This window comes from Schistocerca piceifrons, chromosome 7, assembly GCF_021461385.2.
Source record: "Schistocerca piceifrons isolate TAMUIC-IGC-003096 chromosome 7, iqSchPice1.1, whole genome shotgun sequence".
Lineage (NCBI taxonomy): Eukaryota > Metazoa > Arthropoda > Insecta > Orthoptera > Acrididae > Schistocerca > Schistocerca piceifrons.
This window is the reverse complement of record NC_060144.1, coordinates 128,254,987-128,277,336: the sequence shown is the minus strand read 5'-3', so window position 1 is coordinate 128,277,336 and position 22,350 is coordinate 128,254,987. Positions and strand designations below refer to the sequence as shown.

At 33.6% G+C, this 22,350-nt stretch overlaps 1 protein-coding gene across 1 annotated transcript in view; it reads left to right on the top strand.

Annotated features, from left to right (window-relative positions):
* Nucleotides 1-21,846, top strand: part of LOC124804705 (synapsin) — a 744,296-nt gene extending 722,450 nt beyond the window's left edge. The window contains exons 7-8 of the mRNA XM_047264964.1: nucleotides 3,005-3,185; nucleotides 18,991-21,846. Coding sequence (XP_047120920.1) covers nucleotides 3,005-3,185; nucleotides 18,991-19,157 — 348 coding nt within the window. The 3' untranslated portion in view covers nucleotides 19,158-21,846. The remainder of the gene's footprint in view (nucleotides 1-3,004; nucleotides 3,186-18,990) is intronic.
* The last annotated feature ends 504 nt before the right edge of the window (nucleotides 21,847-22,350 follow it).

Genomic DNA, 22,350 nt, shown 5'->3' with positions numbered 1-22,350 from the left:
TGATACTATGGAACATACTCTTTGCCAAGTACTTTTCACTGGTTTGCAGAGTATAGATACAGATGAAGATGTACATGTAACATGAAGTTTAACTTTACAAAATGCACTCAAAATGAACTTGGTATATGAACTCATTGCGCAAGTGTTACAGGTATTCACCAATTTTCTGTGTGTGTTTTTTATATTTCACAATTAGTCTACTTTGTATGAGCACAACAGGGGAAAGAAATGGGTTAAAAGCATACAATTTTTTGTCGATGTAACACTGTAAAATGGAGTGTGATGAATGTTCATTTTTCTGTATGATGGTTTATCATTTACTATGGTATATACTTCCATTTTTTACCAGCATAGTAGGATACATCTTTGTGTTTTGTGCTTTCTTCAAACATTTTTATCTTGGATATAATGTTATAAAGAGGTTTTTCTGAGGCAGTTTTCTGCATTTTGCTTGTTTACAGATCTGATGATAGTTGATACAACAAAAACTAGCTAGCCATCATATCTATGTAAATGTGATCTAGGCATTAAAAGATTTTTGTAATTTTTTTTAATTTTAAGAAATCACATAAAGATCTGTTTCTATATTCCTGATAATGTCAGGTATTACTAATTTGAATTTAGTTAACTATTTAGTGGTCTGAGCCTATTTCTGCTACTCTCAATACAACAACATTGTAAATTTTCTTGTGAAATTTGTTGTCTACACAAAAATGATGTAGATGCCATCTTCCCTTCCTCCAATCTTCATGTTTCCGTGTTTTAACCTTATCTGGCTTCCTCTTAATGTAAGTTGATTTAGATGTAAGGTCATGTTCTCTGCCAAGTTCTATAAGTCTTTGGTCATTCTTGTTTGTAAAGTTACATGAACTCCATTTTCTAGTTAAATCTTCATATTTCCTTACTTTTCCCAACTGGCACTGAAATCTCCCAAAAAGATTTTTACATTCCTTTTATTTATTTGTTCTGTTCACAGCTTCTTTAACAAGGTCCTAAAATTTATCTACATCTTCCCTTGTTTTGGTTACATTTTTTTCATTTGTAGGAGCATGAGCAGTTCATATTCTGTAAATTTTATTCATTGTTTTAGAAGTCAGACTTGCAGTTCTTGGTGATATTATTTGAAAAATGTATACTGAATCAATTATTTTTATATTTACTATAAATCCTGTTCCAAACTGGGGACATTGCTTCATAACCCTCCGTTATGGCTTCCCACAATAAATTCTGTATTCTTGTGATCCCAAAGGGTCTTCTACCATGTTTCTCACTTCTTAGAGTGCTGCTATTTATTTTATTTTATTTTATTGTTTATTTTATGTCATCTGTGAAATTCTTGAGTTTTCCAGTCTTATGTAGTGAGTTTATGTTGTGTGTTGCTACATAGTTTAGTTGTTTATATCAAATCTCCTTTTTGTGAGTTAGTGTGCATCTGAGTGATTGCAAATGACCCAGTTTATTTCTGTCTTCTAGTTGGCTACCCACTTAATCCAATGCAGCCACTACCTGCCTTTGTGGGTAGGACTGTGGTATTTTTTGCGTAAGATACAGTTCAATATTTGACTTTCAAAGGTAATTAACCTTAGTTGGAGCAAACTCCAATTTACAAGTATGGTTGTTAACTGCACCCACAAGTGTTTATTTTGCATAAGGCACCAGCAAGTCGGTGAGAATGTCCCCTTTCCCCCAAATCCGGCACCATTAATGTGTACTAGCTATGCAAAGAATAAAGTGAAACTTTCACACAAACATGTCAGCATATTCTGATTCACTCCTGCTATCTTGTGGGGGAATCTGGGACAACACAGTTAAAATCAATGAACTGTTTATTGAAAACAAAAATTACCACTAAGTATGTATGTGTAGGTAATAAGCAAACTGCTTGCAGAGATCACTTCAAGGAGCTCAAAATTACTACAGCTACATACTGATATCCATGTAATGTGAATGAAAATTCCAAATGACCTATGATCTACATGAGCAGTAGACACAAAAATAAGTTTCATATCATTTCTGTATACCTCCTGAGTATAAAGAGGAACTCCTTGAATGAGTGTAATGTTTGATTGTTTTGCCCACAGTCATTAGTCTGAAAATAGCTTCTTCAGAAATAAAAAAGCTTAAAAATTGCATCTTATTATCCATATTTTGTAAATAATATTTGAATTTTAATTCTGTGTTTGTGAATCCCCATTATCACTATGTAAGTAAAATACATTGTTAATAACCACCCATTCATGCAGCACAGTAAAATATTTCTTTCAACAGTTAACATAGTGCTTGCATAATTCTGAACTGTTTTGTAGTACCTGAACAGTAAATGGTTGTTCTAACTGTATAAGTAGCATATAGATAACAGCTGTTGTGTTAACTTCACAGTTCTATTTTGCAGCCTGTATAAATTAGAGTAAGACCAGAGGCTGTGATACACAACATACACTGTCCATCATTACTAATAGTGATCTATTAGTGTAGTCTACAGCAACAGACAACAATGTATGCATTTTTGTGGTAGAAATGTTATGAATCACCCATCCCTAATAGTCCCCTCTCATTATAGAATTTAGTGGTTTTATTTGCTTATTCCAGTCAACAAGTATGTTTAGGAATGATGTGAAGTTTTTTCAGTTACAATGTGAAGATAATACAGCAGTACAGGGACACACAATGTCCTATTTCTAATACAGTATTTCTCTGCCAGTAGTTTTTCGTAATATGCTCACCGTGTTTCAGCTTCAATCTCTTTGGTGTAGTAATAAGATAAAACTTGAATGAGATTACTTAAATAACTAACAAATGCCATTACTGAATATGATTTTAGCACACAACAATGACACTGAAGTTAGCTAATTTCCTTGTAAGATTCCTTATTTCATTTGTGTTACAGATAATACTGTTATTCATATGATAATTAATTACAAAAGCACTAGATATCTTAATCACTGCACCAACAGAGCTTAATACTCAAATCTAATGATATTCTTTGTATTTCTTTTGTAAACAGACACAGTGCAGACCCCCAATGACAAAGACAACTTCGCGGTCATCAGTAACAAGTATGTCAGGGCAGCCCGGACAGGGAACAACCACAGGAAGCACAATTCCTTCTCCAACTGGTGATGAGCGACCTGTATTTCCTGGAGAGGCAGGATCACCACAACCACCAGTTCGCCGTGATTCTCAAGGTATGGCGAAACGCCGGTACTCACTGCAGCCTCAAAGGGCTGTTGTTCGTTAAGAAACATCTTGCTTGTGCCACACATATGAGTTACATATTAGCTGAGAATGTGGAGGTCCCTTTCTTGATATATGTTTAACCATGTACAAAATAATCTTCATTCACTCTTCTCTGACTGCAGTACTGTATACCTACTCCGATTTGCAATGAATTTATTGAATCACAGCTCCCAGAGAGAATGTAACTGACCTCAGGAAAATAGATAGAATATGTAGTAAACTGAGGTAAAACTTAGGTATACACTTTTATTACCACTTCACTTCTATGCACTAATTACTACTCAACTTTCATTTTCTTTGGTTCTTGTCAACTTACTTCTGAAGGCCTTTACCTAACCGGAATCTATTTAATCACATAGATAGGTTGACTGAATAATTCAGCATTTAATCAGATTCCTTGGTGGTGATATTAGTACAGTAATTTAAAAGGTAAAATGTCAATGGAAAAGTGAAGAACAGCTCATAAGCATCTTGTTTCACTAATTAAAGAGATTAATTTAAATTTATCACAAGTTCCATGAGTTTATGAAATAAAAGTCAGAAGCACCCTTGCTATCAATTCCTGACCATCTATCCTAATTTTTAAAAATGAGCACTTCTTAAGGCATCTTATATTTATTGTTATTGTTGTTAGCTATTGAGCAGTCAGCTATGTTGCATTATGATACTCTCTTGTTTATTGATATCATCTTTGGTACTTGTCAACAAAATTAATCTGAAACTTTCCATTCGTTGCATCACATTTTGAATAGAAAGGCTGTCTGTCCTCTGCTGTTGAAACATAAGCAACATAATCTATATTTTGACTTTAGCACACATTCATTCCAACATTCCAATTTGGAAACAATGCTCATCTTCTGTTAGATGTCTTTTAAGACAACAATATATCCGTGAGGTTAATCATTCATTTTTGTCCACTACCATACCTTAGAATTTTAAAAAATGTAGTTATGGGCAAAATACTCAAAAATGAAATTCAAAATAAGTCAAGATGGTAGAAAGAGATGTTAGGTAGTGAAGTGCACATTCACAAATCAGAAAAATTGTCAAGTGGATGAAACTGAGACAAAATGTGATGCTTTCCTTTGAATTTTCTCTATTTTCTCTGTCAAACATGTCTAATAAGTGTTCCACCTACGACTGGTTTTATTTAATCATTCCATTTCAAATCATTCCATATGCATACTCCCATATATTTAATGGATGTGATTGCTACCAATGATTGTTTTGACAATTTGGTATTCATATAACAATGGGTTTTTCTGGTTATTTATGTGCAATACATTACATTTGTTTATTTTGAAGATCAACTGCCAATCTCTACACCAAGTACGGATATAATAGTTGACTCCTACTCATCTCTTCTTTTCTTATTTTGTCTGCTGTCTTTACTATTGTTTTGCCTTTTTATCCTTCTGCCTAATCTATCATATAGAGTAGTCAAAGAACTTATAAATAAATTGTTAGATCTCTGACCTCATAACTGTCATCTGTCTGAGAGTGTTTCATTAACTTCTTAGGACATGAAACATAATCTGCTGTAATGAACTGTTTCCTTTCCATACCCTCTATCTGTGAGACATCTGTGAACATTAGAGGCTGAACACTTGTGATACCACTGTTTCCTTTGGCTACTATTGATTGATTAAACCAAAAGCTGTAAATTAAATTATTCCTTGTTATACCATCATCATTGAGAAGAAATTCAATTCATGCATAATAAAAAAAATATTTTTAAGGATTTGACTGATATAGTCATGGCAGATTATTAGATTCATTCGATTCTCAGATTTCCTCCTACTATTGATTGACCTGAATTTTCTAAAGGTTGAGGGCATTCTCAGTCTGCACACTTCACCAGAAGATTTTACTTTCATTTTCTCTTATATAACAAGGTGGTAAACAACGGTTGCTCCATTCGCCACACACACCATATATCTGTGTTTTCTTGACATTAGTCATAGTAGGTTCAAGGTTGTATAATTATTTGCCATCCTGAGATGTTTCAGTGATATGGGTATGATACTGCACAATTACTTGCAATTATGAGATGTTATTATTTGTGTTATCATGTCATATTTCTTGGACTCATTTTAACATGGTCAAGAATGGTTTGGCTGAGTCATATCTCTCTCAGATCCGCTGCTAGTATGGAATGTTTCTTTATAAGTGTTACTGATTTTCTATTGCCAATATCCTGGCTATGCTTTTCAGCCCATTCTGTCATTATAAATTTGTTGTTCTGTGCTTATTTCCAACTTGGGTCTCTCTTCTGCACTTCTGCCTTGTCATTTTTTAACCAAAATGTTGATAATTTTCTTTTTTTCCCCTATTGCTCCAGTGTATAATTATGTCCTTGCTGTCCTATTATTCTTCATTCACATCACAAGCTTACAATATTACAAAAGTCAGAATCTTCATCCCCATTTGCGTCATTCTTTATTTTATTTTATTTTTGTTGATCATTGAATTAAATTTTATTTATTCTACTTGGATTTGCCTTACACCACTGCTTAGTACCTAATTATACCGCTCTCAGTCCAGTGAGTAAAAAAGTTATGCATATGTCTTCCTTCTGAAATATGGTGTACATGTGTTCTTTTGTGATCATTTGTACTTATTTTACAATTTTTAGACACAATGATTCTTTGCAGCTACCTTATCCTGCCATGTTTATACACTTTTTTCACATAAGGCATCTGAATTTGCAAATACAAGACATTAGTATTACATCCTCTCACCCATATAAATTTTATTATTTGTCACATCACAGTTATTAGCAAACACAGACATAAAGTATTTCATTATATAATGCCTCTCTTTGTTTTGGACCACTGTGATATGCCACAGCCACCACCAGCCACAACATTCAAACAGTTGCACTGTAGGTGCTCAGTGAACGTGTGTCCAGTATTAATTAATAACACATTTAGCAATGAATGATGATGAAGAAATTCCTGGCACATCGAGGTCACATACAATTGCAACTTCCCAAAGGACTGAAGAGCCAGCTGTCTTGGATGTGTCATTTTGGCAGTTTCCCAATCACACTAGGTGAATAATGGGCTGGTACCCATGTCCTACCTCAGTTACACAATTTGCAAATGTGCAGAAAACATATGCTCACTTTCACAACAGTATCACTACCTGCAGATGGTTGGGATACACACATTCTATCCTGGGAAGTAGAAGGGGCCGCCAGAAGGGTGACCGGCTGGTGACAGGAAGGGCATCCAGCCACCCCTTAAATTAACCATGCCAAATCTCTTAATATCCATGACAATTGTGTGCTGATAAGATACAAAGGCACAAGAAAAAGATTAACATTTTCTAGAAATCCATGTTATATCTGTAAATTTATAAGTGCAGCACTCATTATAATATTGTCATGGTAAGCTCCCTTTCTTCCTTCCAATCTGGTGTCTTTATCCAAATAATATCACAGCAGGACTAGTATGAAATATCTCCAATGTCACAGAGAAACAACCATATCCATATTTAGGCTATTGTTACAATGGGATCGCTACTCCCACAGGTATTTTAAAGCTACAGCTAGCTCCCTCCCACTTCCTCCTCTCTTCAGTGAGGAGTCTGTGTACCCCTTCTGCCTGCATCTAGAGTGGTCTTGTGGTTCTAGGTGGCATCCTTTTACAAAGTGTTTGTGCATCCTGTATCCAATGCAGAACATGGGAACCAGACCAGTATTTACCTAGTGGCTGTGGAAAACCATCTAAAAACTACATCCTAGCTGGCTAGCACACCAACCCTCATTGTTAATCTGCAGGGTGGATTCAATCTGAGGCCAGTGCACATCCCCAAAATCAAGCATTTTTGAAGCAGCCTCTATTAACATAACACAAATGTTTTATACTGCTTTCAAATTCCAAAAATTGTCCACTTTAAAGGCAATGAACTATAATAACATACAGTTTCTTAAAAATTAAAATGGATAGTCTAAAAAATATATAATATCAAGAGATGGCTGTTAAACATTAAACATCATTTACAGGTAACATATCCATAGGCTTTCTGATGTCTTTAGAGGCAATCTCAAGCACCAAACAAGCTTTTCATAACCACATTCCACCACTCTTGATGACAATTACTTTTTTATCTATATGCAATAGTTATATTTAGTGCCTTACATTAATCATTTTTAAACTATGTGTATTTCACAATTTACTTTCATAAATACTTATGTTTTTTTTAAATTAGAGAGCAGATAAAACACACATGTATACCTGTTTATTATTAGAGAAGGAGGTGCAGTTCTGTGAGTTTTTTTATTAGACTGACGTGCTATAATGGTAAATTTCATACTTCCAAACTGTATAAAGACGTTGCTTAAGGAGAACAATGCAATGATGTGAAATAATTACGATTAGTTTGTTGAAAGATTTTGGTTACTTCCCTAACTTGTTCAAAAAATTTCAACAAACAGGTAACTATCATAGATATTCAGTTATCTGAAACTGAGTAAAGGCGGGCAGGTATTGCAGGATTTACATTTCACTAGTAGTAATTAAAAATGCGTATGGAGCAAATTCATTGTGGTACTTAGCTACTGACATGAACACAATTTTCTGCAGACATGTTTTAAATTAGGTATGTAAAGAGAAGTTAAATATGAGAGGAAAAAATGAAAACATGTTTTAGATCTGCATACTACTGTAACACTACATTTTTTTTCAATAAATGTAGATTTTTCATTTCTGAGAACTAAATAAAAACTATTGTTTATCAATCAATGCCAGACGACTCAGTGGCTGATACACAAATTGTTGCATAATATTCAGTCTGAAATAGAAAAAAATCTATTATGAATTCTGGATATGATTAAGTAATGATGTTTTACCAGAAAAAATTAATAAGAAATTGTGGTTTTGCATGGAGTGTTACAAAGATATTAGATTTAGGTGTTTTTTCCACATAAAGTTCATTTTTTTCTCTGCTGATCAGAGATATGACACACATAAAAATGGCCCGAATCACTTGTATCTGATGTACCTGAATCCAAAATTTTATGTTACTCTTCAAAAATAGAAATTCAGATGGCTCCTGAGCCACATAAGTGAGAATGAGACTGTAGTTCCAAACTGTTAAAGCTAAAATATGTTCTTTTATTTGTTAAGCAAAAGTGAATCCAGTATTTCCTTTGATCACAGTGTTGTAAAAGACAAATTCACTGATGTTAAGATTGATAGGTATTTCCTGTAATTTTTAATATTTATACACCCTAAGCACTTTGTCATTTCATATCTGTGGTTCTATTATAATATCAGGTACCAGTATTTGGAACTATTTTGCTGTGTCAGCAATAACATAACTTCCTTAATATAAATACTAATGTAAAAGGGCAATTTTAGTCCGCAGTATTAATTTAAATGTGAAAATATTTACAAAATCCTATTATTAAGCTCAAAGTAAACTTTAACAACAGTCTCTTTAATGTGAAATCAAATTCTGGTTGTGTGGTGAGTAAGTTACAAGTGGTAAATCATGTAATATTAAGTCCAGTGATATGTGTTGGAGCACTGTAAGGCAAGACAATACTGACACATAAGCAATTTGCCATTTCGTTAACAACATGGGATGCTGCTATGAAATATACTACTCCACCTCTCCAACACTGAAATTTTGAGAATAGCATGATATCCAGAATTACATCATTCCCTACAGATAGTAGGACCACTATTTTAGCACCTGGTTTGTAATGCAGTTCTGATGTATTTCATGTACAAAGGATTTTTATTGAGAAGAATGATTTGTGTGTTACAGTTGTGGCTTTTTGTTACACTCATAAAATGAATCAAATTGACAATAAATATGTCATAGATTAGGGAGTCTACCTTTTTATCAAATCACAAATACATGTGTTCTAGAGATCTTACTAAGCTTGTGTTTGTGTCTCTATGTAGGTATATTAAATTCTGGTGTTCCAAGACTGAAAAACTCCTGGTTTATGTCTGAACAGAGAAAGTATTATGTCAATTTTTCAACTACGTGCTAAATGAGGAGAGTAAAGGCTGAAAAAAACAGCTTATGCCCTCAGTAATGTCTAATTTCATTGTTTTTGTACAAAATTTACTGTCTATTCTCAAGAATTTTGTTTATGTTTAAGAGCACTAGCAATGTTTACACTTCTGTCTGAATTAATATCTGACAACTACAATATAGGTGTAGAGTTTAAGCTAAAATAATTATTTTGCACATTTTCAAGTATTGTAATGTCAATATTTACATATTAACAATTTAATATAAAACTATATACTGTAGTTAAGTATTAAATGGCCTTTAAACCTGGTTGATTGTTATGGCCTCACAAACTATTTGTTTACAACAGAAATGTGATCTTATTTTAAAACTGTCAATTATTTGTACTCAAGTCTTTCAGTCCACAGAATTAAAGACAGAAGGGATGTGTTAAGTATAGAATTACTATAAATTATATAGATATTATTTGAGAAAGGAATCAACTATGTTGGCCTAATTTTATTTTTGTACTCATATAATTTGGTACCTTTAACAGAAACATAGGTTTCCTTCATATTCTTCACAGATTCAGAGTTACAGTTCTTACAAATGTACATATTAGTTGAATGTCAACAACAATTATCAAAGTTGTAGTGACAGTATTACGATAAGGTGAAATCTCAATGAATTGTTTTAAGGGTGTTAGCTGGCAGTAAAAGATGCATAAAGACTGGTAGAAATATGTCAGATTCACATAAAATAACTCACTTTATTATGTGCTGCTTTTATACATAAACATGTAGATCCGTATTAATCAAAAGCCTTTTAGTGATTTTTTTTTCTGACAGAGTGGGGCCAGAGATCTATCAATTTTGGTGAACTCCGATGCACTAGTTGGAGGTCACCAGCAAATAGCTACAGCAAAAGGGTCTAGGCCGGGTAGCAGGATCCATTTCAGATAAGGTGGAATCAATATAACTCTAAAAAATAGGGACATTTTATTGATACATATCATGCCACAATTTAATGGTTCCCAAGAAATCAAAGAATTAGTGACTTTTATCTACTGCCAGTTTACTTAATGGGGAAAGCCCTATGCCAACTGAGATAGAGGTCAAGCAGTAGATGTGGGTCAGATTTACATAACATAACTTGCTTTATTACTGCTCACTTGGCAAAAGAGCTTTCCTTCTCAAATGATCCTCGGCTGGTATTCTAATGTTTGTTGAAATCAGTTGGTCACAGGGTCTGGCCTGTCCTTGTGAGATAACAGAAACTTATGTTTCTAATTCTTTTGTGGCTTTGGATTTATGTATTATCAAGTCACTTTTCATTTCAGTTCCTCATAACTCTCTCTCACTAAAAGTACAAATAACACAATATGGGCAATGCAATGTGAGATAACAGTGGATTTTCATAAGAAAAAGTAAATGAATGAATGGTAAAAAAAGAAAACGCCTTACTAGAACAAATTATGTTGGCAGTAACAGTGTAAAACAAAAATAAAGAGAAGTGTATGCAGTGAACTAAGGAAAACATCACTATCACACTCAAGTGCTCTTAACAGAGTTGAATAAAAAAGGCAGCATGCAAACAATGCCAATTAACCATTTCTAAAAAGCTATAATTGCTGCTTCATTGGTGGCAGGAGACTGTTGGCACATGTAAGTAGCTTGCTCTTAAATCATGTATACAAGATGAATATTGAGAATACTTCAAAATTTCTGAGCTGCTGGACCCAAAAATATTTTTCATTGGAATTATAGGGCTGTGACTGATTGATGCTACAGAATTACATAGTAAGTAACAACTGTTAGCCACATAACAGGCATACTACATTAATAAGCAAAATTTCAGAAATGAGGACAGCAAATGATCACTTCAAGACAATAAACAATACATTGAGATTTCGGGTTATGACTGAATGCCATTTTGAAGCAGTTAATGACACTGATCACTCATTTAATTTCACTTACTGTATAAGTATGTGACCTAGTAAAATATTTGCAGCATAGATTTCTTTTCTACTGATGTTTTATACTGACATATCCTTTTGCTGTGTAGAAGAAAAGTATACAAGTATCACCACAGAAATAGGCTGTGTTGCTTTTCCAGTAAATACTAACATAATGTATAACGTGTTCAGTAGATACTCCTGATATGGCTCAAACTAAACACTGCCCTTGCTGCTCATCTGAAAGTACAAAACTCTATGAAACATATCTTTTGAATGTTGTTTTTGATGTGTGTCTTCCCATGAGAATATGAATATTAGGTTTCATGTCAGTTGGTGTAGTTCTTTTCCACTAACATAAAAAAATGCTATGATCTGTTCAACATTTCATTTAATGACAATGGGAAACCTCCATTACTAAGAAATGAAGGTTTCAATTTTCAAACACAAAAAAGAATGTAATAGCTAATCGCTTATTATGTGGTGCTTTTAAATGAAAACCATAACAAAACAAATAACAAAAAATAGGTCAGTCAGGTAACTGTAATGAATTTTTAACAAAATAATGATCATTAAGTGCATTACCAAAGCTAGTGGTGTTACAAATTACAAGTGAACTGTTTACGGCATTTACTCAGTACTTACATTTATGTGCAAAACACCACACATACATACATATCTGCATGCACACACACTCCTCTCTCTCTCTCTTGCTCTCTCTCTCTCTCTCTCTCTCTCTCTCTCTCTCTCTCTCACACACACACACACACACACACACACACACACAAGCCGAGGCACATACACGAAACCTCATTCCATGGACTTTAGCTAACATATATGTATTACAATTGGGAAACTACATCAATACATTTCTGTAAACATCCATCAAATTATCATCTTAGTTGTATTTACTCTTTTTTTTAGATTGTCAGTCAGAAGATGTTTGACATCAGCAATTGGTTTCAGCTATCTGTTACTGACTGCAATGCATTGGCAGATATCTGATGTTAATTGAAAAAAGAGTGATATGTATGATCTTAACATAAAGCATAAATTATTACAAAAGCTGAAATTTGTCAATGCTACCTGTGCCATTACTGCCAGCAGACAAAAAACTACCTGTCAAAAGTAAGGTGCATCCATATACATGCAAAAATATCCTGTATTTCTAAAGAAGTCTGAAGTGTGCATGTACAGTGTGCAGTTGGTACTTATTAACTCTGTTAATTTGCCTAATTGACTGTATGATAGTAACACCCTTATAATTAAGCCTGTTTCATGAACCCTTTGAACTTCTGTTTTCATAAAAAAAGCCCAAATGATATTTTTAGCCTGTGTTAAAATAAAAAGGACAATACTGTAACATTGGCAGTTTTACCTATCTGATAAAAATGGCAGTGGTGTTAGTTGAAAACCTGGGTTTTCTCTCAGAATTGACAACTTAAGATGAATGCAGAAATAAGAGACTGCCTATTCTCAATGGTGTCTCATTGCTGGGCTTGCTAAGATGATTTTTCTTCCTGTTTAACTGGCATGGTTCCCATCAAATAAGAAGCACACGATTATTAAAATAACAGTAATTCCAGGAGGGAAATGACAAACAAAAATAAGGAAAGATTAGTTAGCTACATATAACTGATGGGTTAAACTTAGACAAACATACCAGTACAGAGGCATCACTTGCTTACACTCTTACTTCAATCCAAGTATGCACTCTCTCACACACAGACTGCAAATGCACCATCCCACAGCTACAGCTGCACTTATTTATGAATGATAAAAGTGGGAGGAGAGCAGAGGTATGTAGAAATTGGAAGGGGTTAACCTTTCCGCTGCTGCAGATGTGCTCACAACATGCTGAGGTGAGAACTGCATCATTATCGTCTAATGTGTCTCTCTACCTACACTAATTAGCCTGCATCTGGACTTCTACCTGGGATGGGGTTACCTGAGGAGCCTGCTTCACCCTGTGCTTAACATTTCTGGAATGCTATCTGTGATGTCTCTTTCTTCATTCAAAGATTTGTCACTGGTGAGAGACCATTATTGTTGGTGTAATAATTAGTTTCTTACTTTGAGGATGGTCTGTGAATTAATGGTTGTGACAAATCCACAGAGATTTAAAGATGACTTTCCCTTCAGTAGCTTCTAATACAATTTTGGTAACACATTCCAATAGTTCTGTGTCTCTTTCAATATTCATTGGCAGTTCAGTGTTCGTTCAAAATTACAAGTCAATAATACCCACTATTTGATATAATCCATTATGGAGTCGAGTAGACTTTACAACCTGATGATGAGAGCATTGTCTCTTGAAACGCGTTGTTAAAATAAAAAAAAATAATATGTATAAGAATCGCGGTTGAATGCTAACAGTGATAACCAATACCCACTATAATGCACGTATTCTCCACTCTACTAAGCAAACAAACAAACAAATTTGATCTCTGTTAAACAGATATTTAGATAACACACTATTGCTTACTTTCTGTTCATGTGCAGATTGTACTTTTACGTTCCACAAGAGCGGGAAAAGGCCATCAATGATACAATTTCCCTTTATGGTATATTTGTAATCAAAAGCGTCCTGTTATTTCATACTGTAAATGAAATATTCTGATAACCTGTGACATCAGTCTCATGTGTCAGTATTTGTTGTAAAGAACATTAAATACTTTTTAGCTTCACTGTTATTGTATCATGATACTCATTTATCACTTTAATCAATAATTTTCTGTTGAACTAAGTGAGTGCTTAATCACTGGAGGAGGACAGAATGCCTGTCTGCAATAGGTACAATATGTATATAGTACATCCAAGGAACAGCTCTCATCCTGTTAGGAAATTTGGCAATGTGTTTCTTAAATTTCTGGTAACTTCCTTTTATCGGACCTGAACAGTGTAGTTCCTTGTCATGCAGTTAGTAATATTTCATAACTTCAATGTAACTCTTCGAAATCAGAAGTACATAATCCAAAATGTTCATCCTTTTCTGTGTGTTTTCTGGGACAACAATTCATTTGTACACAGCCATAAAGGACGAGAAGTGTATGAGCCTGAACAGTTTATGGAAATGTACAAAAATAGTACATTCTGTGACCAAATTTGCAATAAAATCTTCTGGACAATGGAAATCAAGGTGTAATAATGTTTTCATTGATTTGACTGCTTCAGTATCATAAACAGATATTTATTTATTATTTTTGTATATCTGAAGCAGTGTATGAAATAGATCTCCCATCTGCATATGTGTCAGTACAGCATATTCTATCAAAAATAACATGAAAAATGACAGCATGCTTGGATCATTCCCTAGATGTTAGTTGTGTCCCACAGGTGAATCATCAAATGTGTGATCAAGTGGATGAAAAACCTCTTCTTTCCAATAAAATTTGTCAAAACCACGCTTTCTTCATGAACATCTCACAACCACTTCCAGATTTTTCTGTTCAGATGAGCTGTCAATTACATCCCTTGTTAAACCAAATGTCTATAGTGTTACACTTGCTGACATAGTCAGCTTAAGACTATTGCTTTCAGAAGTTTTGGTGGAGTTATTGCTTATGTCAGCATTGAATAATTCCTCCTCATCATTGCTCTTCATATCTTCATGATCTCTTACTCAGTAGGACAGCTGATGATTAAAAATTTATGATGCTAATCAAGATGTAAATTGAAGTTAAATGCCAGCAAAATGACATCAAAACAGACAAAATACCCAGACACAAACCAACATCCGGAACTAAGATGTGGGGTGGAAAATCTGTTGTGCATTTAAACTCGTCAGCAGCATCCAGGTACCTGAGTGATGGTGCAACTATACTCATCATTAGCATTCGGGTCAGCAAGGATGTTAACTCATCAAGAGTGCTCAAGGAAAACCCACAGGCAACAACATCTCAGAAGCAGTGGAGCATGATGAGTTAACTCGTCAACAGCAGTCAAAGAGTTAAGTTGTATGCAACAAAGTAATGATGGGGAGATAACTAGGCCTTAAAAAAATACAACTACATCCTTTATTGGGGCTTTAACTAACCCTCATTATACCCAGAGATAGGGTTCCTTTCTTTCTTTCTTTTGGAATCACCAGTCATCAGACATTCCTCTCCTGTATGAGTCTCTTTAACTCAGGGTAGCACTTAGTCCTACATATTCATTTATTTGTTGTACATATTCCAGTTTCTGTCTTCCCCTACTATAATTTCAATCTACTTAATTCCAACATGCTTCTGTAAGTCTATGTCTAAAATTATATTTTTTTTTTTTCGTGTTTTCTGACAGTCCATGATTTCACATCAGTACAATGATGTGCTCTAGATATGTATTTTCTGAAATTTCATTCTCAAATAAATATCTGTTTTAGATATTAGTACACTTCTTCCAGTAATGTATGATACCTTTATCTGTGCTAATCTGTTTCTTATGTGTTCCTTACTTTATCCTTTATGTGTTATTTTGTTTCCTAGGTACAGGGAATTCCTTCACTTTGTACTCTGCTGAGGGACATCCTGTTCAGAATCCTATCCTCATCACACAGTAGTGTTTTGGCACTGTCCCAACATACACAGTATCACAGATCTGCCAAATACCAACCCTGCACCCCACCAGGCAATCCCTGTGAATGATATAGGTACCATACCTTTCCTATACAACAATGCACCACCTCTTGATGCAGTCCACTCAGACATTTCCTATCCAATAAAAGGAGGAGCCTATGTATAAGCAACCATGTTATGCACCAGCAGTGCTACAGTTACCATGAAGGATTCTATATGGGAATGAGAATTAACCACCTGTCTACTTATTTGAATGACGACTGTCACACAGTAACTAACTGTACACTCCATTACCCACTTGCTATACATCATCCATAACACATTACTAATGACTTCAGCAGCTGCTTCAGTACATGTATCATTTCAATCCCCCTCCACCAAGTGTCAGCTATGCTGAGCTACACTGGTGGACACTTGTTACCCAAGCTCACACACTGTTCATGGAACACCATATCATAAACCTTTATGGATCCCCTTCTTACTCCCTAAAACCTGCCCTCACTTTTCTACTTGTCATTTACCATATCACTCAAGCCCAACCCAAAACTCATACCTACATTCCACCCTTCTTCCACATCGCTCTCACCACCCTCGCCCTTTTCTCTTCCATATACAACTACTACTTAATGAATACCATGAATCTTGTTTTACAATGTCCACTGTGAAAGACCTTGCCAATTTTAAAAGTTTTATTCCCCTGTCTTCTTCATTGAAACATAGCTTATTCTTCTTATCTGCAAGTCTTTAAGCAAGTAGAGCGTGTTTTCCAATATGGCTATTATTTTTAACATTTACCTCTCTATATTCCGTTTCTGAATGAAGCTAGAGTGAACCACATTCACATTACTTTTTTCCCCACTACCCTTGCAGGGCATGTAACAGGGCATGTAACTCTTCTACAAACTTTAAGCTATCAGGAAAGTAAGTAGATAACCATTTAAATACAGACAGCATCGAAAAGACAAAATACACATCTTCAAGCCTTCCTTGCTCCGGCTTTAATGGGCTTGTAGCATAGGACTAATAAAAGAAAGAATATAATATTAACAACTCTTGTAATTATTTAGTTTGAAGACAGATATATACATGCTAATTAGGAGTGACATTTTGTATGACTTTGTGATACAATGATACTTGATTTGACTGTTGTATCACATGTATCAACCTCTTTTTAAACATTATTGCTAAGCAACTGTTTTAATTTTTAATAAGCAATACATTACACCACTGAATTCCTCATACACTAAATGGTGTTTTCACTACTTCAGAAAATCTCACTTTTGATGTCCAGCTGGCACTTGAGGGATTTTTGCATTAACCTGATACTCAAGCTATGAGACTGCTTTTTAAGAATTTCCAAATAACCTCTTTTCTTTTGTTGTCACTGAGAATATAGACTTTTTTTTTACTCATTAATACCTTTCACTGATGATTCTATTACTTTTCAAGTGCACTACTATGTGAAAGTCAGTACAAACAGATTTTGTAAAACATTTGTGTAGGAATTAGTTTGTCTCTGCCAGGATGGCCATAGTTACCTTTTAATTCAGTGGAAATATTATTTTGATTGCTGAATCTGTAGAACATAAACCCATAGTTATTGCTGTTTGATTTAACACATCACAGGCAATCTCAATAGTCTGTAATGTATATACCAAAACAGAGCAAGTGTGTACTGTATATTCGTTTTACCACAAATGTTATTCAGAACTTCCTCTGCAGCTACAGAGAGCTGAAACTTTGCTGACAATGAGTGCTGTCAATACATGCTTCTGTTATGTTATTCACTCAGATTTCAAGAAGAGTTTCTCCACTCCCTCCCCCCCCCCCCCCCCTCTCCCCCAGTTTGATGATTCTCCTGAAAATCCCCCCTCATCCCCTAATTTCTCTTGGTTCTTTGTCTGCTTTTCTGTGTTGATCTCTTTAATGACAAGCTTTACCACTAGCAGCTAATTTACAAGTGCTTTTGCTTGTGATGTGTTATCTGATGCAGTTAATAATGGTTTCTTTTAGCTTTTACATTTTTTGTTGGTATTCCGTACCTTTCCCTAATCTTAAGTGTTTCTGCTTGCTCAAGTTTCTGTAACACTTAGTCCTCCCTTTCTAAACTATGTACTCTCCCTTTGTGTATACTTCATTTCTGTATCACTTCTTGATCATATCTAGATGTCCTCTTATCATTATTTTATTGTTTCACACAAATTTATTAAAATTATCCCCCCTTCCCCCATTTTCAAATGATAGTTTAGTCCTTTGATGATAAGAAAATTTTCATCTATTCTGAAACAACTCACATCAAATATTTTTCATGGAAGATCATCCCAATACATTTGCATAACACGTGTATTACTTTTAAAAAATCAAAACATACATTACAAGGAACCAAAGGAAACATGCATCTATTAATCTCAGGCACTAAGAAATTTTGTGATACAGATTTCTACTATCAGGTCAAATAAGTTTTTGCAATAAGAACCATCATGAAATTTCAGAACTAAACAACTTGTTATAGAGGAATTAAGTTTAGTAGCTTTCATGACGCTTTAGCTTGCTAATGTACCCCATCATTATTTCAGTCGGTTAATAAACATATCCACATCCATGCACCACCTTAACTGATAGAACACAAAAGTTTAATTCTCACTTCCACTGAATTATAGGAATACAATTTTGTGGATAAAATGAAAATTCAGTGTTCTATTACAGTTTTTAGTCAAATATGTAGTTCTTATAGTCCACATGTTCCCTTGTGCAAGGAAAAAAGCTACACCAACTTCAATTATAAAGAGCTTTAATGTTTTTATGTATGATATAGCCTACTTATTGTTAACATATTCATTATAAATGAAAATATAAGCATTATAACTCTGTAATTTGTTTGATGTTAACATATAAATATTGTAAGAGTTTAATTATGTCTAATGTAATAAACTATTATATACTCTTATCATACTTAATTTCTCATATTTGGTTGCAGTTCCAAATGCTACTGTTACGAACAACTTCATTTGCCATCAATAACTAAGTCAGAATTAGCACACTGAAGCCTTATTTAATTTAACATTTTCGACACTGCAATGTCAACTTACTTTACTGATATATTATTTCAACTGCAGTAGTCTGCTTGCAAATTAATTTGCTTTGCCTATGCTGAATTTATGCTGTGAAGATATGTATCAAGACAATTCTTTGTATAAGCAATGAGAAATAAAATGCAATATTAATACGCCGAGTTTCATTAACCATTACCTTTCCCACACTGTTTAACAGCGTCGCAGTCGAGTTCTGTGAGCAGTGCACCGAGTGTTGGACGGCGACAAGAAGACACCTCTAGATCTGTCTTTGGGCGTCAGGGTTCCACACAGAATGGTGAGGATACTGAAGACACAATGAAAAACTTGAGGAAAACATTTGCAGGAATATTTGGTGACATGTAGACATAGCTTCTATCATTTATGTAGAATAGAGAATGGATGTGCAGTTGCAAGGTTGCTAATGACATGAAATGAAAAGTATGGTTTGGTGGCAGTATTACAAATAAATTTATGTAATGTTCTCATTTTGACATTTTGGTTGAATTGATTATGATCCAATAACTTTGTTTTCCATGAGTATAGTGACAATGAAATTTCACAATACATGAGAAAAATGGTATTTATTTGAATTCATTACTGAAATTATTTATGATTTGATTAATCTCTGCACATACTAAGAGGTGTACTCAGCAACTTGTATGATTTTTTTATGCATTAAATATGATGTTTATGATTTTTTTGTATGAAATATGATGTTTATCTTGAAGGATAAATAATTTCAGATTATACTGAAATAATTTTAGAGTGCTCCTAGTAACTCCATTTGACCAACCCAAGAGAGTGGGTGCAGTACCACTAACAGGAAAAATACCAGTTCAAGATCTAACACAAATTTACTGAAGTCAGCATGTCTCTCTTTTTTCCATTTTTTTCCTATTTGGAATCTACTTATAGTCAGCCTATACATAGTCAGAAAAACCATACATTTATTACCAATGTGTTTGCACAGTGATGTGAACAAGCACAGCTAGTAATCGTTGTTCAAAGACTTGCTGGCTTATGCCACCTGCTCACAGTTGTTAAATGCATATTAAATTTCATTCAATGAGTCATCGAATACAAGAACATTTTATAATAGTTTTACAGAATAATTCATGTTGAAAATTTTTTAAAAAGTCTAAATAATGTGTTGTTTTAAAAAATGAAGAAAGTTGTACAACTTTTGAAATGCCCTAATGGTAGCTACACTAATTTGTAAAAAAGCTTAAATACATAAATATTTTAACAGATATGTTGGCTTAGTTATGAAGGTATTCATTTAAAGATAATTTATTTTGAAATATGGCATTGTTTTAGGTACTATGTTCTTCTCAAGTAGGTAGAGTATGCTCCTAGTTAATCTTTTGATACTGATAGGAGATCGTTGATGAACAATATCTTTTATTATTTTTAAGAAGAGATTTGCTGTGTGAAGTAGTGCAGAAATGACTAGTGTATCTGTTCAAGTAGGCAGTTGCAATAAGTAGAAATGTGTCAAGGTTATAAATAATTGCCATGAGTGTACTTGTGTTGTTGTGCAAACCATGTTGTGATAAATGATAATATTATAATAATTAGGATAGTGATCAAATGGATATGTGGTGTGTGATTCACAAAAATATTGGTTTGGGTGAATTGTTATTTTTATCGTTGTACTGTTAAAATTCCAAATATGTGTAAGTGTACTTATAATGCATCTATTTTGTTGCATATGATGTTACAATGGATGAAATGTGTTTCATTATTGCATGGGTGTTTCTGTAAACATTGATACTGTTATAAAAAAACTTGAAATGTAGTTAGAAAGCAAGATTATAGCAATACATATACTACATGTTATAAATGCACATGCTGAAAATACTGTGTGTATATAATGCTTTACAATTTGTGGATTAAACCAGGTGTTCTCAGAAAGGTTAGTGCCCACTACTTCTTTTGAGCTCTAGAATATAATGTAGTAAATTTTCATCAGATTCCTGTTGAACACAATGGAAATATGGTTAACATATAAAATTACTGTAAACAATTATACAGGAACACAATAACCATACTACAGTGTTCAGTTAATATCACTTTAATACAATTATCCAAAAGATTTTCAGAGAAATAACAATAACAATCTGCCTTACATTTAATCATTAATATATCATAATAAACAAAAATAAAAATTTATCGAATAAATGAGTAAGTAAAGTATTTGCTAATGGTTTTTAAAAATAATGCAGATGCAGCTGTGTATCATAATTCTTTGGATTTTGGAAGATTGTGTAGCATAAATGGCTTTGTTAAAAATGAAAATAGGTTTCTATTAAATACAAATAAGCATACTGAAGACATTATTGTACGGTGAAATAATGAAGGTACATTGTACAGTGAATTTACGTTGTTATATTATTATTTGTAGTGAGTCATAATTAAGGCTTAAAAATCACAATTCCTAATATATGGATTCATGCTGTCTTATTTTAATACAAACAGCAACAGGGATTTTGTTTGTATCTAACTGTTGTTTTGAAATATGTTAGAAAAAAGATTTAATTTTTTGTTGAATCAAGCTGGACCTAATACTTAAAATATAGTATTGGGTAATTTTAAATATATTGTGTAAATAACACTGAAAGACTCAAAGTTGTGAGACATATAACTGAAAGTTTGTTTAATGGATTTGTTGTTGTTCTCATATTATACACAGTTTATTTATTACATACTGAATTAAAATTGTAGTACTTTGAATTTTAGAGAGAAATGAGATACTATGTAATTTCACTTTTAATTACTATTTTCTGAAACTTATAAAAAAATCTATCACATTTATGATTTCCCTCAAATACCTATTTATTGTCAGTTACACATGTTAATAAAATTTGTTTATTTTGAACTCATCAGGTGACACATATAAATGGTCCAGTATTTAATCACTACACGTATTTGTTTTCCTTACAAAAAAGATGTCTTATAGCTTCTGAGTATAAAAATTTAAGCATGAATTCTGCCATTCATCTCAATGTAACAAATATAAGAATTAACTCTGTGTGCAATAAAAATCTGTTAATGCTTCACAAAATTGGTAATAAACTTGACTGTGTTTACAATATTCTCTGGACTTCAGTTCTTAAAAACATGATATCTTTCAGGAGGCATCTAATGAACATTACAGATCATTATTCTCGCCATGCTTTTCACACAATTCTCATTACACATGAGATACCATAATATTGCCTTCTGTGTCTTTCTGTTCAGTTAACAGTATGAAAAAGACCTATGATGCAAACTAGTATGGATAGACTGTACAGTCACTCCACATATTGCTTTCTCCATTGAATGAACTCTGCCACACTAACCTATTCATCCCAAATTACCTTATTTGGTTGTTATCTACTGTACATTGTGTGAGGAGTAATGTAAGTAGATAAATGCTTTGTGTTTATTCCACAGAGGAGATAACATGGTTAGAAATAGATATACTTTAGTGCTCCTGAATACATAAAAAATGTAGACTCGAGGTATCAAAAGAACAGTGTGACACTGTAATGCTGCAATTTCCGTGCAAACACAG